Source organism: Sciurus vulgaris (assembly GCF_902686455.1).
Source record: "Sciurus vulgaris genome assembly, chromosome: 12".
Lineage (NCBI taxonomy): Eukaryota > Metazoa > Chordata > Mammalia > Rodentia > Sciuridae > Sciurus > Sciurus vulgaris.
This window is the reverse complement of record NC_136473.1, coordinates 17,766,371-17,783,419: the sequence shown is the minus strand read 5'-3', so window position 1 is coordinate 17,783,419 and position 17,049 is coordinate 17,766,371. Positions and strand designations below refer to the sequence as shown.

Genomic DNA, 17,049 nt, shown 5'->3' with positions numbered 1-17,049 from the left:
CTGCATTTCATGCTGTCAGAGAGTTGATGGTCACTGGGGAAAAGTCATTTAATTTTCTGATTCATCAGTTCGACCTTTGTCTTATGCGTGGCCATTGCTTCCTATGAGGGATGAATGGCTGACAAATCAAAGCCTACCATGATCCTCAGATAAGAAGTACAATGTGTTAGCCTAATTATTACTACAGCAATTATATAACCAAGCTATTAAAGTGACATGTAGGTTGAAAATACATCAAGGTTTTGAGCACAGGAAATTTATTTTTTCCCTATAATATGGTTCAAATCTTGAACCATTTTTAGCCTATGAAAGAGGTTTTTGAAAATCCCAAATGACTTTTTATTTAAATTTGCTTTTGATGCTAATTCCCAGTAAGTCCATTAGTGGGATTTTTTTTTTTTTTCTTTTTCTTAAAAGAACTTCCCAAAAATCTTCAGCAAAAAGTAGTAGAGCTCTCTACCCAGGAGGACTGGAAGTTACTATATCTCATCTCTATTGCTGAATGTGACTTGATTTTCAGTCCCTCAGTTCTCTATTAATGTTAATAGTTACCTCTGCCCTACATCATAGGAATAATGCAAGGTCAGAGGAGAGATGTGCATGACTTTGGGAAACCAGAAAGAAAGGTAACCAAGGATTTTGTTTTACTTGATTTTATAAACAAAGATAAATTCAGGGGACTGGGGTTGTAGCTCAGTGGTAGAGCACTTGCCTTGCACGTGTAAGGCACTGGGTTCGATCCTCAGCAACACATCAATAAATAGATAAAATAAAGGTGTTGTGTCCATCCAAAACTAAAAATATTTTTTTTAAAAAAGATAAGTTCAGGATGTTCTAAGGGCATCTTCCTTCTCCTCACTCATCTGTACTCTGCCCATCTTTCAAGTCCCAGTTCAAATCCTTTCTCCATATTTTCTATTGAGTCCTCCTCATCCCTTCTTCCCCTCTATTTTTCTTTGCCCCATGAATACTGTGACCTTCTTAATGGCCCAGACTGTAATATATATTTATCTCTCTATATAATTATAAATAATTTGTTACTTGGTTAACATTGCAGTAATGACATATGTAGCAACTTATACACATAAAAATTCACATTTTAACTTCATAATACTTTAAAATTCTCTATTACTCCTTCCCACATCTGTTCCCATTATACAGATGAAAGCCCAAGAGGAATGAGGCATAGAATACTTTAATTCAAAGACCTGGTGAACTGTAAGGAACACAAGTAAGGGAACAGAGGGAGTTTTTAGAACTCAGAAGCAAAAATTGCTGCTTTCCAAAGAATTTTTCCTTATTCCCTTAATTCTTTCTCCTTTCTCATCATTCTCTATTTCTTTAGTCCTATATCTTATGCTCTCAAAACTAGCCCTGGAAAGTAGACAAGGTTAAAGGAACTATAATTCAGGAAGAGCTAAATAGCTGAAACCATAAAAAAGGAACAGAAATTTGACCTCAGATCCTAGGTGATGAGTCCTTGCTGAATTGTAAAACTTTCTCACTGGTCAGAAAAAAAAAAAAACAAAACAAAAAACTAGGAGGTACATCTAATCAACCTCTACAGTGGAACTGCTGTACCAGAGGAAGTCTTGCCTAATGTTAAATGGCTATACTTCCCATTGGTCAGGGCAGGAATATGGCGGAGCCTTGAGTTATAGTCCCTTACACTATGAGCTGTGTCTATGGACCCATGACTTTATCTGTCTTGGTCTTAGTGTTTCACCTTTAAGAAGAGAAATAACAATGACCACTAACTCTTGGATAGCTGTGAGAATTACATTACACAGGACAAAGTAACCTGTTAGTGGAGTGCCAGGCACACAGCATATTGTTCACAACGTTAGCTTCTAGTCCTTACTTCTGTCATAACACCCCATACACCAATCTTTGCTAGAACCTAGAACTGGCAGTTGAGAAGGCAGAGAGAGAGCAAGCCCTCAACCTACCATTCTTAAAGCACTAAGTTTTCACTGACCTAAGGCCTGCAGGCCAACCCAGAAGTTACAGTTTTTGGAGAGCAGGCCCAGAGCATTCTGGGGCTTGGAATGAGGTCTCCATTCCTTTTTATCAAGTCAGTTTTCAGAGAGAAGGTCAAAATGAATCCCAACCACTACCACCAGGAAGTTCATATCACCCCTGCCCACTCAGGAAGTTTTAATTTACAGAGGATTCCTAAAGCATCTTTGAATAAGCAGGCAAGCCAAATCGCAGAGTCCCAGACCAAGACATTCAAAAAGCAAGGTGTGATAAACAGTGCAGGGTGTGTGGTTCTTGTTATGGCCGGGGTGAACAACTTTCCAGGGCTACTAAAAGCACATATAGGACAATCGTGTCCTTGCTAGACAGTTCACACACCTGCTAGAGGCCTATGCTGCTCTGCATAAGTTTCAACAGAGTTGCTACTAATTGCAGCCGTGAGCTTTCTCAAGAATCAAATGAAAAGAGCTAGGAGTATTAGAGGTGTATTAGCATTGTGCAAGCTCTTTACTACGACAACAAAGTTTGTCGAATTGAACAATTTTGCAAGAAAATTCTACTTTTTATTTTTTTGCTAAGGGCATGTTGGCCATGCTGCTTCATGAACTCTGGTGATTCATCAGCATCCTGTGCAACCAATCATGGGCAGGTCAACCTGGGGTGGGCTCAAGTAGCAGGAGCTCAAGCTGCCCTCATAATACATGTCACTCTGGGTTGGTGTCACTCTCCATAGATGCCATTTCCTGTTGGTGTTGACATACAAGAAAATGTGCCAGAATCTGTCACACAGAGAAAAAGCTGTGGGGAAGATTGGCATACCTGTACCTGATCATTTCTAATGACTTTCCAAGAGGCAGAGGGGTGTGTTTGGGGACTAGGTGCGCCTCTTCCCAAAACATGTCGACCAGCAGCATCTCTGGGTTGAGTGGAGGTTCAAAACACAAACACACAAACACATGTAGGTGGGTGCCATGTGATCTGAAAGATGCTCCAGCTCCCTCCAGGACACTTCATTTCTATTTACTGCAACATGAAGCCTCACATGCACGTTCCTTTCTCTGACACCCTCTTCTCAATGTCAGCTAAATAAAATGCCATGAATTTTAATCCACTCCAAACCACTGTTTCCTTTTTCCTCCAGAATAGAAGTCACCGCTAGTTCAGAAAAACTCCTAAATCCAATAACAATTAGAGAAGCAATCAATAGTTTTAGAAAATAAGACCACCCCATCCCCCAACACATCCTGAGGAATTACCAAAATGTAGAAATTATTTCAATGAAGGCTGATAAAGATGATCCAAGAAAGGATTATTGCCACTGCATGGACTTGCACTTGTGCAAAGAAGTATAGATAAATGCTCTGGAGCAGATGGCACTAAATAAACTGCATTCTGTTAATAACTTTTACACAAATCTCAATACCAAAAAGCTAAGTTGGATATTTCCAATTTCCTCACGACTGCAATTACCCAAAATCAAGTTGTGTTTTTCATTTACACATTCTGACACCTTCATTTTCCTTTTGCATTTTACCTTTCTTTTCATCATCCTGGGTGTTTCCAGGGCTGTGAGCAATGAACTTTCCATCAGGCACATTTTCACCTAATTAACCCCCCTGATTACAATAATTAGTATTGATTCACTCTTTGAATGACTTTGTAGGTATTCGAGTACAATCTGTACTTGCTAAAGTTCTAGATATGAATATTAATCAACTGCTTGCCTCTTTTTTTTTTTTTTTTAGCCCCCAAAGGATATTTTGCAATCATATCCACTCATATTTTAAAAAAGAAAAACTGTCAGCCTTAATTTTAACAAATAAAAGAATTTTAAAACACTGAGGTTATAGATCTCGGTCTGTGGTCTGCTATACACAGCTATGTGAATATTCCCAAGGCTAGTGTGTAAAGGGGCTTAGGGTGTAATCATTACTTTCTATTGAAAGAAACCATTTTCCCAGTTTGAATCATCTACTACTCCTTTGCTGCAGGTCTGGGCTTAGAATTAAATTTTATTTCTACATTTGTTTAGGTCACTATCCAGGGGAATCGAGGCTTATAGCAGGATACAGATTACGTTATCTTGCTACTGTTGTAAAAATAGATGCAGGCAAGTTTGCCTGTTCCTGGCAACCTCAAACCTTTCCCATCAGGTTAAAGAAAAAGACATCTATGTGTTGGATGCTGGAAGGCAGGATGTCTCCAAATTCTGGAGGCTGGTGATGAATCAAGCAACTAGAGAACAGACAGAGTGTGAAGAGATTGCCCTTGTTTCTGAACCTAACTGTGACCACTCAGGATTTAGAGTGAATAGATCAGAGTTAAATAATTGATAATTTAGTAAAAAAAAAAAAAAAAAAAAAAAAAATCCAACATGGAGATTTTCAAGTAATTTCTTTATTTAAATCAGCTCCTGAGAAGAAGCTAGGTAGCACCTAAGACTACTTTTCTCCTAAACCACATATACACATACACACAGAGACTTGCAATCTTTGTTTTAGTTAAAAACCTGGGTATATTGGTAACAGTTGGCTTGTCTCAGATATGAAGCTTCGCCCATTACCTTTTATGAGCTCATCCTAAAAACAATTTTTGGTATATCCGATGGAAGGAGCAGTTCAGATCCCATTGGAAGCAAGAGAACATAAGTATGCCTTTAAAATGCATTGTATTCACAATGAATAACTTTAAAAATATCATCACGCTACATGTATGTGTTTGGGGTGTGCCTGGGCTCTGGAAATATTATCAACAGAAAATCTCTACTTGAGATGGCAATTCTATTTAGTTGGTGATATTTATTTAAATAATTCTGCATTCAATATTTCATAGCATTTCAAAGTTTTAAAAAATTGAAAATCTATATGCCCTAACTCTAAAAATAGGTAGTTTTCCACATCTGTGTTTTTATAAGTAGTACACCTTGTTCCTTATTTAGTGGGAACATCACTAATTTGAACCAAAATATAGCAGGAAATATTTGTAACTAAATTTTTTTTAACTTTGCCCTTTAAAACAATTTCCCTTCTGTTTTTTTCTTTTAAAATTTGGTCCTTAATCTTTCTCTAGGAATGTACTAATGTATTTTGATATGTTGCTCTGGCACACACAGCCAATTAAACAAAATACTAAAACATTATATAAATATATATTCTTCATGTATATCAATCACCATTTACTATTATAGGACCAATTCTTTTATAACTAATGTGAACATAAAAATGATTTCAATATTTGAGAAGTTTGAAACAAAATTTTCCCTGTCCTCTATCTATAGTCTCACTGTTTTACCTTAGAAATCAATGCTTATCTTATAAAATGAAAGATATTTGAAGACGTGAGAAATGTTTGCACTGCATAGAAATGCATTTTACAAGGACATAAGCATAAATCAAAAATCAATATATTCCACAGAGACCTTGAACTTAACAACTTAATAGGCTATACAATAATAGTTTGTGACCAAAATTTTAAGGGCGAAAGTTCTCGTTGTCCTTGAATTTCTAAATGGTTTATCTACATGGATGCTAAAAGGGAGGGTAGGGACTAGAAATTATAATTTCCTTAAGCATTAAAAATATTCCTCTTAACTTCTCTTCCCTGCTACATTCCATAAGTCCACCAAAGGGGCCAATTTTAAAACCCCGAGCATTAAACACAGTAGAAGCAGGTCTGAGCACAAGGTATTTGCCAGAATGATAATGGTATTACAAGCATTCTCAATCAATAAGTTTTCTTTCTGTAGTTAACAGAGAGGTAAGCAATAAATCTCTAACTTAATCCAACCAACGTAACTGCAAAATGCAAACATCTCTGTGAACGGGCAGATACTGAATGTTTTTAAAAGCACAAAACCACAAACAAGCATTTCTAAAAACTCTTCATTCCGATAGTCTATACAAACAAGATTATAGGAGATAAAAAGGGTGTTGAGAAAGAAAAAAAAAAAAAAAAAAAAAAAAAAAGCCCCAGACATGCATTAAGCTAGTTTGACAGCTCCATTGTTCAGCTGGTCCCATTGTCAGACCTAAAGATGTATTCAGTGCCACAATGTCTGCTAGCAAATAAACAAAAGACTACATTTTTCAAAGCAGGATGCCAATTCTATCATAATTCTCTCTCTGCTTCCCAAAAGGTCAGTGGTGCCTCCTTTTTGGTATGTGAGAGGACCCCCAACACCGATGCAGGAAACAAATATTTTGCTTTCTATACATGGGGACCCAGGATGCCATGCATGAACACGGGTCTCCAAACAGGTAAACATTTTGGCATACAGGATAAAGTGATCCAAACCTGGTAACACAGGAGGACTATTTAGGTAGGCTAAGTCCAGATTAGAGCGGTATTTGGAACGCAAGTCTAATATGGAGTCTCCTCAGCTCCTTTTTCGGTGATTATTCCATGCAGAGTGCATAATAATGAAAGAGCCTTAGACATTGCAAAGGAAAAGACGAACCAAGAGCCAGATTCAGAGCCCTTAAAATGCTCCACTGGCCACTCACACACAGCAGCGAGCAAATACATGATCTGCTTTCAAAAGGCAACTAGTACAAATAGAACTCACTCACAGCCGTGCTTTCTTTTCTCTCGCTTGCTCTTTCTCGCAATCTCTGGGTCTCAATTTCCTTCCCTTCCCTCTCTCTCTTTAGATTCTTTTTTTCCCCCCTTCTCTTCTAAGATAAGGAAGCTACTTGATTCAGGGCATGATTATTGTCTCAGCCAGCTCTAGAAACTAGAAAAGCACACATTAAACAAAGAACACAACAACATACCTTAAAAGCAGCTCTTCATTTCTCATAGTAACAGCGGATTTGGGACAGCGCATGCTTTCTACACAGATAGTCTCAACAAAAGCCAGTTCAGAAGTGCGCTCAAACATCAATGCCACAGTCCCTGTTCACTAATGCGCCCTCTCTCTCTCTCTCTCTCTCTCTCTCTCTCTCTCTCTCTCTCTCTCTCTCTCTCTCTCTCCCTCCTCTCTCTCTCTCTCTCTCTCTCTCTCTCTCTCTCTCTCTCTCTCTCTCTCTCTCCACTCTTCCCTAGTCAAATGCTGGATAGTACAGCAAAGGGGCTCCTGCAGATTCACTAAGTAGAAATAATCCTCTCTGACAAGTTATGTTGTCTCGAGCATATTTTTACACTAATACACTCTGCTGCCTATAGGGGTCTTGTTTGCATTCACTCAAACCTGGCTGGTGTTAGTTTCCTAATTACCATCTTCAAAAACTGGACAGAAAATTAAGCAACTTGGTTACTGTTTTCTTATACATTTAACAGCAAAGCCCATTTCCCAATTTTCCTTTGCTATCAACTGTCAGCAAGCATTGAGGATGACTAACCAAAGATTTGGATAGGTCAGTGTGCTCAAAAGGATTTTTGTCTCTCTTTTTCTGGGACACTGCATTCACAGTTGGATTCATCTGTTCCTCTCCTCTTGTCCTCAGGAAGAGTGACAAGGTCAAGACCCTTAGCCCCACCCTGGGCCAAGGATATAGAGGACAGAGATTGGGGGACTTGGAAATGTTTTAACTCTATGCACACCAGGGTTCTCATAAATCACAGCAGAATTCACCTGAAGCAGAGGATCGAATGGAGACAGTCACTGCAAAGATTGTTGGCTCCACTGAAATCCTAATCAACACAGGAGCATCATCCTCAAAGGCCCATGAGTTGCTCTTTTCCAAATAAGAAAATCTGCATCCTTACTTCATCATACTCCCTGAGCTTTGCATGTAGAGGAAACCAGGAAAATACACTGTACTTCTGTTTATTAGAATTAGAAGCATTCAAGGGACATTAACCAAGTAAAACAGCAAGTTAAACATACACACAGAAAAGACTAGATACTATGGACCGAACCTTTGGGATCGAACTTTGTCCCAAAGTGCACGTTAAGGAGCCACTTCAGGAGATGCATTCTGACTGGAAGTCAAGAATGCTCTCTGCTTGGATGGAACATCCTGGAACAGCCCAAAACAGACCTGGGTCACTGAATACTGGCCTCACTCCCATCCTGCATCAGCACAATGGTGCATGTCAGTCATGATCTGGACTCTCAGCATTAGCAGGAAAAATGAGTGTGGAAAATAACTGCAGACTGTGTTCCCACCTATTTCAGGATCTGGAACACACCACAAAATCTTGCTAGATCTTTGACCTCTGAACTTGGTCTTGGTCCACAGCCAGGAAGATGGAGATGTCCCTGGGGTGCATGTGTGAAGGTTCTTTCTGTTGTGCACTAATCCTGTGTAACACATCAACTAAACTAAGAGATAAAAGCAAAGGAGAGTCACTCACCATCCCTATTTCTAAATGGCAATGAGAAGACATGGTAAATTACTTGACAAAGGTCAGATCATGAAACAAAATCTTGTCCCTAAAACAACCTCATTTTAACTCATCCTTGCTGCATCAGAACATATGAAAGTTACGGAGTGAATATATATGAAAATGAGTGACCTTGTCAGGGAAATGATAGCATATAAAATCTAAGATGTTCCTTTGAAGTGGGAAAAGCATCGTGTAATGAGCTTGGAACCAGAGAGGCCTTACGGAGATAGAGTGTGACCCTCTTCCCCTCGAGACTTGTGCTGAGTGCTGGGGCAGAAGGCTCTTGACCTCTCTGTGGCTCTCTTTGCCCTGCAGTTAAATGGAGGTAGTGAATGCAAATTTGTTTTAAGGCACGTGAAGAGCTTGTAATGAAACTGGGTGTGTGTGGTCAGTGCAAATATTCAAAAAAGTGGAAAGATTGCACTGACATCTGGCATGCGTTTTGTCTATTAGGGAAGGATAAAAATACCCTGCGTAGCCCACAGGCCTATTCTGCATACATCCATATAATTTCTAATGGTGCTAAACTATGACAGGCATTTACATATGACAATAATACATTCACTTATCCATAAGTAGATTCTTCACATTGGAAGCCAGTAAATGAATTATGAATCCATATTAGTGATGACTGGAATTTAACCAAACCATTAAATATTTTATATTCTCTCCACTTCCTTTTTAGTCTAGAGACCTCCATAATGAGAAAGCTATTGAGGTAAGAGTTTAATACTTGTTCCAACTCCACTAACATGACAGATTCAGGGCCTTACATCCACCAGTTGCATGTGCTGATTTGGGATTACGAAGATGAGTGAGTGGAAAGAAGGATGTTATTTATAGTATTCACATATTGTATATTAAGTCTCTGATTCTAAATGCACATTGAATAAATCTTCGCACTTTGTACTGCTACCAATAGAATGTATTTCTGGCTAGTACTCAATACATACTTGGATAAACATAAAAGAGTGTATTTACTTTTAACCACTGGAACTGTGGTGTTATTTTCTTTTCTAAATTCCTTTATGTAGTTTCCTTTCAAAGATGCAGAAAAAAAGTTTTTATTTCACATTGGGCATTGGTTAGCACAGCTGACAACACTGAAAAATTGCTTTAAGTTTCTTGTGTTTTAAATTTCAAGACCTCTGGTATATTTAACAGCTCATTTAATCCCTGCAACACTGTGGAGCAGGCAGAGCTGGTACCTACCCTCGCTGAAAAAGTTCAAGTACAGAAAGATCAGGTGACTTATCTACAGAAGCACAATAAGGACTGAATTTGGAAAATCAGTCTCCCACTGGAAATTTGGAAATTCCAGCTCCCAGGGAGCTGGAAGCTGGAAGGGTAGGGGCAATACAATGCCCCTACCATGCACAGTGACTCCCAGACACAGCCTGGTGAGACATAGCTTTTCAGGAGTGTTTAGTGGAATGAATCTGACACTTTTCTAATGTAATAGTAATAATCTGAGAGAACAGATAGTAAATTAATGAAAAATTAGTTAAAAGGTATGTTTCAGATAATAGTAGCATGTCAATTCCTTGCAAGCTTTATGCCAAGTGAAGTTTGAGGCTAGACAGATCAAGCATTTCTGGGGACAAATTATTATTATTTGAGGTCATCTACAATAGAAGTTAATTTTTAATAATTTTGATTGTTACCAAGCTAGTATTATAGGGGAACATCGTTCAAAAAAACATAGCAGTAAATAAAAAAGAAGAATACCCTCTATGTCTATAACTAAAAACATGTTTTTTAACTATATTAATTAAATTTTTAGCTTACAGCGCAAACTTGGTGAGGGAAACCCTAGGAAAGGGGTATAAGGTGGAGATATTGGTGGGAGCAAAGAATCAGTCAGCTTCTTGACCTTTCTAGATTTAAGTTTCCTAAACATTTTTAAAGATAAATTATATGTCCTTTATTTATGTTACAATTTCCAGAATAAAAAAGCCAAGTATTCAAGTGCAGCATTAATTACTCTGTTTTCTGCCTTCTGTGCCTTATCTTTGCATTTTGACATTGACATTGCAAAGTAATAACCCCATTTTAATAGGAGTTGGTGATATGAAGTGTGCTAGGGCTGTAGGGTCTTGGCAGGACAGATTTGTTTGATGAAAGATGGTACGCTATGAAAGTCTAGCCTGCCTTTCAAATCCTTAACTTAAAAGAGCAATCTGAAGTGCGGAGACATCAAGGACATAAAATTTATTTAGCTGCTAGTTTCAGATACCAAGAATTGCCAGGTTTACTTAAAAACATCACACTATTATGAAAGATGGAGAGAAGACGGAGAACATATGAAGTATATATGAAGCAATAACCAAGGTTTAAAATAAATCGATTTCTAGCATACTAAGCACGGTGATCATAGTAGGTGCTCAGAAAACTTGATAAACACATGTGAATGGATGAAGTTTCTTCTACTCTGCTAATATTGAGCAGAAGTCCACAAAGTTCTCAGACTCAAACTGTCCACCTCAGAGGAAGGGTTTCTATTGGTGCAATGGAGGCCAAGGGTGAAGTCTGCACAGGGTGGAGCAAGAACCAAGAACTAATGAAGGGGACATTGGATGGCCTTGATCTCGCTAAATTGCTGAGGCTGACCTGGAACTTGCCATTCTCCTGCTTTAACTTCCTGAGTCTCTGGGATTACAGCGGTGCTGGAACCCAGGGCCCCATGTAGCTGTACCACTGAGCTACGTCCCCAGCAATGGTAACTCCTTTTGTGGTACCACACTGGAGCTAGAGAAGGAAGGCTGCCCATTGGCACAAGGAGGGCGGACCAGGGAGCTGGAAGCAATCTGAGCAGATAACTGAGTGGAACAGAGTTTCTATTCCTGCCCTGGCCTGTGTCCCTCTGCTTGAAAACTACCCCTGAGCTATATCTCCAGCAGTGGTAACTCCTTTCATGGACACTTTGGATATTTCCGCCTTTTGGCTACTTGAGCAACGCTGCTGTAAACATGGCCTCTGAGCTGCTGGGATTACAGGTGTGTGCCGCTGTGCCCAGCAGAAATGAATCTTTTGAGGCCAGACAAGAGCCAGACAAGGGGGCCCAGAAGCAAATCCTCCCTCTGGTGATGATTGCAGCTTTGCAAAAAGAACCACCCTGCTAAGTCACTCCAGGATCCCACCCTACAGAAAGGACCAGAACCATCTTCATTATTTCCTGCATCCTAGCTTTAGGTAATTTTTTGCAGATAATTAAAACTCCCCTTATGGCTTAAAAAAAAAAAAAAAAAAAAAAAAAGAACTAATGGAATATTTACAATCCCTTTTCTCCAGACCCCACTGCTCCCTCTTGCTTGCAGGGAGAAATGTTCAAATCCAAAAGGACACAGGGATGATAAGTCACTACCTGAAACATAAGCCTGACACTTGGTTTAAGTAAAACCTCAGCAGTGCTGGTTCAGAGAAGAATTCCACGGTAATCTGAGGACCTACGTAACATGAGCTCCTTGCACTTGAAGCACTCAAAACCTACCTCAGACCCACATTTTAGAAGCAGAAGGCCACCATCCCAGTGACAAATCCGAGGACTTTAGAATCCAAATGGACATTCCCCACCCAAGCTGTGGGACTATTTATTCATTTTCAAAATGGAGCCATTTACTAGGAAGAATGGAGCATATGGATGAATAATTAAGCAAGAACAAATACAAAGTCTCTTAAAATGATAGCATCATATTTATCCAAAAATGCAAATAATAAACCATGAAGTACCTAGAACTCCTAGAAATCTCTTGAGAATAGGTACTAGATAAACCTAAGAGGTATTACACAAGGTAATAATGGTAGTTTGCTGTGAAGGAAGGCAGACACTAAGAACTGGTTCTAGAGGACCATGTTTGTGTGAGTAGACAAAGGTGCCTCTAAGACAAAATAAATAAAGTGAAGGATTTCCCATTAAAATAGACTACCATAAATAGCCAAGTTGATTTTTAAAAATGGCTTTGGTCTGTGAATTCTTAGAACTTAGCAAATATCACAGTCACAATGGAGCAATCATTTTTGGCCTAATATTTTGCCAAAGGCCACTCTCAGGCAAATGAAAAATCTTTTTTTTTTTTTAATTTTCCCTAAAATATTTTTTAGCTGTAGATGAACACGATACCTTTATTTTGTTTTTATTTAGTTTTTAATGTGGTGCTGGGGATCGAACCCAGTGCTTCACGCACGATAGGCAAACACTGAGCCATAGCCCCAGCCCAAATGAGAAATCTTAAGATGGCCACAGGTAAGTTAGGCATTAACATGCACATGGAAAATGGACCAAGTATATTCTTGCTATTTTTAAAAGAGACATAACACACAAGCAACCATTTTTCTGTCTGTTCAAACTGGCATGTTAGAGAAAGAACCTAACTGGACCATTATCCAAGCATCCTAAAAAGGAGTTTGGTGCACCTGTGGTTCCTCTATTCTCAGTGGTTTTCATTCTAGAGAACCTTAAAGAGTAACTACCACAACATTAACAAAGACCATAGGCGAAGCTGACCAACTTTCCTTTCTGGAAGGTAAGGCCAGGATGGGGATTCATGTGACTATATGACAGAAAGGAAACAGAAACCTAGATGGTCTAGGAAAGATGGTTTTGAAACCAACATAATACATCCACAGCTCTAATAGCCCAGTGATTTCATATGTTCTCTGTGTTTCAAGAATTACATTTCTTTATCTCTTTCTGAAATTTATTTATTTACTTTTTTAAATTATGTTTTCTCCATTTGAAACTACCTTGCATGAAAACATGAACTTTCTCCTTTTTACTTCCACTGTAGAATAAGATGTGGCCTATGCTAGTCACTTCATAGATATTTGTTGAATGACTGATTTCTTTGTGAAGCATTTGTCTTAAGTTATCTTGGCTCAGTGGCTGACAGCTATTTCATTCAATTTGTGAAATACTTACCAAGCCCAGTGAGTAACAATAAGTCATTGAGTCATTAGGTCACATCATGGGAGGGACAGAAAGACCAGGAAGGAACTTTTCTTAACTTTAAGGGCTTTTCACATGCCTAGAGGTGGAATGACAAGCTTGTTGTTTTCATAATTTTTTAAAAAACTTTAAAGCACCCTTTATATGGGTGCATAGAAAATAAAGTAATAAAATTACATATTTCCTTCATTACTTTCCATAAAGGCTGATGTTTGGGAGTTGATAAACTGCAGGCAGGTAGGACTGACCATAGAGAATAAGATGCATAGGTGAGTCCTACAGAGTTAGTGTCAATGAGAACAGGAGGGCGATTTTTGTGGGGTCTTGTCAAAAGCAAGTACCCTTGTGGGTGAGGAATAGGAATCAGAAGTCAGTTTGGTTTTTGCTTCCTTTGTTTTCAGAAGTAGGTCTAATTCATGATTCTAACTCCTCAGTTGCCCACAGTCTCAAGTCATTTCTCTTCACGTATCCTGCACTCTGCTTCCCTTCTGCCTCAGCAAGATCTAGAGGAAGTTGTATTCTTATTTGTTCCACTCTTTGCCTGCTATTAAGAACAGAACAGTAAATGCTAATAAATGCCACACACATTTCCTTAAATCAGTTCCTAATGAGTTGTGGCCTTACTTTTTTATTAAAGTGCATTAAATTTGGTTTTGCTTTACATTAAGTGCAACGGTACTTTGACTTCTCTATTCCTATCATTAAATGTGTTAACACTGTTAAGGTACAAATGGTAAATGTTTTAAGAACAGGATTGAGTCACGTTCTTTAAAATGAAGATCCTAGCAGGTGATGAGTGGCCACAGAAGTAATGGAGACAAGGCAGAAATTAGTCTGTGACCAAGTGAGGAAGATTGCTCTGAAGACTTCAGTGGTAAAGGTTTGGAGCTCTAGAAAGTTCACTCTGGTTTCAGTATGGAGCATGAACAGAGAACAGGGAAGAGATGGAGGTAGGGGGTGGGGAGGGAGGGCAGTGGGAAAGCCCCTGAACAAGTAGGAGGTGATGAACTTGAGAGGGAGGTCATTCTCTGCCTTGGCCACTGTCTTTCAGACTCGGGTGAGATCTCCAGATGAGATTAATTCACTCAGTTCTCAAAGCAATCCAGTAAACTGACGTTGCCACACGCATTACACCCGTGAGGAGATTGAGAACCTTGGAGATTAAGAAAGGTCCACGATGACAAACCCAGGAACCTGTAGAGATGGGAGCACAGCCAAGCTCTTTCTGCCATTCCCTATTCTGAGACAGTAACTGTCGAGAGGAGAGGGGCCTGAGTTCTCTTAGTGGGAGAATCAAGATGTAATCAACTGAATGGGTGGAATGAAGAACACGGAGGAGGCGTTGAAGACAATTCTGATGTGTTCAACCTAGTCAGCTTGGCAAATGATGATACTGTTGACCAAGAAGGAAAACCAAAAAAGTTAAAACAGGGGAGATGAGGAAAATAACTTATTCCTCTGAGCATAAGCTGAGACTGAGATGCCCGCAGGCAGATCTTCCCAGTGGAAGAGACAATCAGGAATACTGCAGTGGATGAGATCAGCCAGGAAGGGAATGGAGGGTGAAAAACAAGAATTGGCCCAAGACCAGAACCCCAGTCATACAGGAGGATGCTCCAGTGAAAAAAGACAGCCAAACATATAACAAAAGGGTTGAAACCTAGTTTGAGAGCGAAAATATATACACATAAAGTTGAGTTACCTTGCTGTAAATGATATCATGAATTATTTGTTTGGATGGTAAATGGAAATTCAGGGCAGTACAAATAAGAGGAAGGAAAATTTCAGAAACTGACTGGGAACTAGGGCAATAACCCTTGAAGGCTGGAAGTTTTAACAGGAAATAGACGACTTCTGCACCTGCCTGCAAACTTGCTGTAGAAGGAGGCAGGCAGGGGCAGAGGTAGATCCTAGAGGTCAGACTTGCTTGCCCAGAAACTAGGCAAATATTCATCTGCTGGCTCTGACTTTGAGGTGGAAATGAAATTGCCCTGCTGCCCTTTACCATCTCCTCTAGTGCATAACTAAAAATATAATGTGGGGAGGGGCAGAGGCAGGGGCCTGTATCCGGCTCTCAGGACAGGAAAGCAGTGGTGCAGAACAAACTCATATGCTTCCAATAGGCTGCTTGGAGCCAATATTTCCAGAAAGCAAGAGCAAAAGTGGTTTTTGAAGGTGCTTGTGAATTTTGCCCGATAAGGATTTCAAACGTTATAGGGATTTATAAACTCTAGACTTGGATAAAATTTGCTGGGTCACTTGTTTCAAACTTTAAACTTTTTAAGTAAAGTATCCTATCCTCAAAGGAAGGTACCTTTAAGAGTCTAGCTCACTGAATATTCACAGACTGAAAATAGCACCCAGGGGCTGGGGCTGTAGCTCAGTGGCAGAGTGCTTGGCTAGCACATGTGAGGCACTGGGTTCGACCCTCAGCACCACATAGAAATAAACAAACAAAAGGCATGCTGACCATCTAAAATTACAAAAAAAAATTTAAAAAAGAAAAGAGCACCCATATTTTTAAAAAGTATCCATTTTAAATTCCATAGCAAAGCTTAATCTGATGAATATAAATAAATATGAATGAGGATGCATGTGAGTAAAAATTGCCAGAAACAATGGGAGTCAATAACAATTTCTCTAGAAAGCTTCTAATTTTCGCCATCTGTACTATCCTAACTTTGGTCACCCATATTACATTAGGAATCGCCCTATCTCTAGTCTCTCTGGCTCTGATACCTTCTGTGCATTTCAGCCTCAGTTACTTAACTGAAGTATGATCATAATTGTCTCCTGCACAGAACCCATGGAAGGTTCCCTCTGCCCTTCAAATGGAGTCCAAGCCATGTCATGTGGCTCACACTAGACCCACCTATATTTACAGGATGCACCCACATCTCCAATTGGACTCTCAGGTTTTGCACCTGGCACACTGTGCTCTTTGTACCTTGAACTTCCAATTCCCCAAAGATACAAATTCTCTTACCTCTATGCTTTTTGTTTATGCTATTTCCTACCTATGCAAAATTCCAATGGTCCCTACCCCCTCACCAGGTTTATTTCTCTGTATCTTTCAGGGCTTGGTTTAAATATCAAAGTACTGAGGACAAAATAAGTGTTCAGAAATACTATATGGCTGCCTATAGGAATAAGTTAAGGACATCATCTTACTAGCAAAGGGAATTCAAAGATGTTATAATATGGTCTTAATTGAGAAATTGAAAAACAAAAACTCTGTGATTAATAAAACACACCTCATCCCCCATCCCAGGACTACAAAATTAGATATTTAAAATTGAATTACACTATGGAGGATTCCAGAGAGGTACTAGACAGCCCCTGTGCTCAAGGAAACTGATAATCAAGTTAGAAGGACACAATTCACATATGAAACAAAGAACAATATAGTCTTCACTACTGTGGGATTGTATGAGCCCTAGGAGCTCAAAGGCAGGAGAGATGGTAAGAGTCAGATGGGCTGACCAGAGAGTTTCATAGTGAGATCAGACTTGCAAGAATCTTGCAGGTCATGCTTCCTTTGGGCTAGGACATGGAAGGAAAACATGAGGACATCTCAGGCAAAGACCGGTCTGAGGTAGGTCACATGGGAGACCATGCAAGCAAGCCCAAAGAGAAGAGTATGGATTGTCAAAAGTGGAGAAACAGACTCTTGGGAGTGAGGCCATACAATGGCTCTGGTGAATCAGACAAAGGAATCTGGACTCAACATAATAAATGACAGAGATTCCATGTAACTTCTCGATCAGTAGCTGAGAATCCTCCCTGGACATGCC

General features: G+C 39.4%; 1 protein-coding gene across 16 annotated transcripts in view; it reads right to left on the bottom strand.

Moving 5' to 3' along the window:
- CELF2 (CUGBP Elav-like family member 2) overlaps nucleotides 1-17,049 on the bottom strand; it is a 495,873-nt gene that overhangs the window by 301,448 nt on the left and 177,376 nt on the right. For 2 of the 16 annotated variants that reach the window (XM_079106219.1, XM_079106218.1), the window contains exon 1: nucleotides 6,753-6,924. The exons of 8 other annotated variants lie outside the window; for them this stretch is intronic. In XM_079106219.1, coding sequence (XP_078962345.1) covers nucleotides 6,753-6,859 — 107 coding nt within the window. In that variant the 5' untranslated portion in view covers nucleotides 6,860-6,924. Of the gene's footprint in view, nucleotides 1-6,752; nucleotides 6,926-17,049 lie in introns of those variants that run through there. 6 more of the 16 variants (XM_079106230.1, XM_079106221.1, XM_079106217.1 and 3 more) reach the window with 5 other exon arrangements.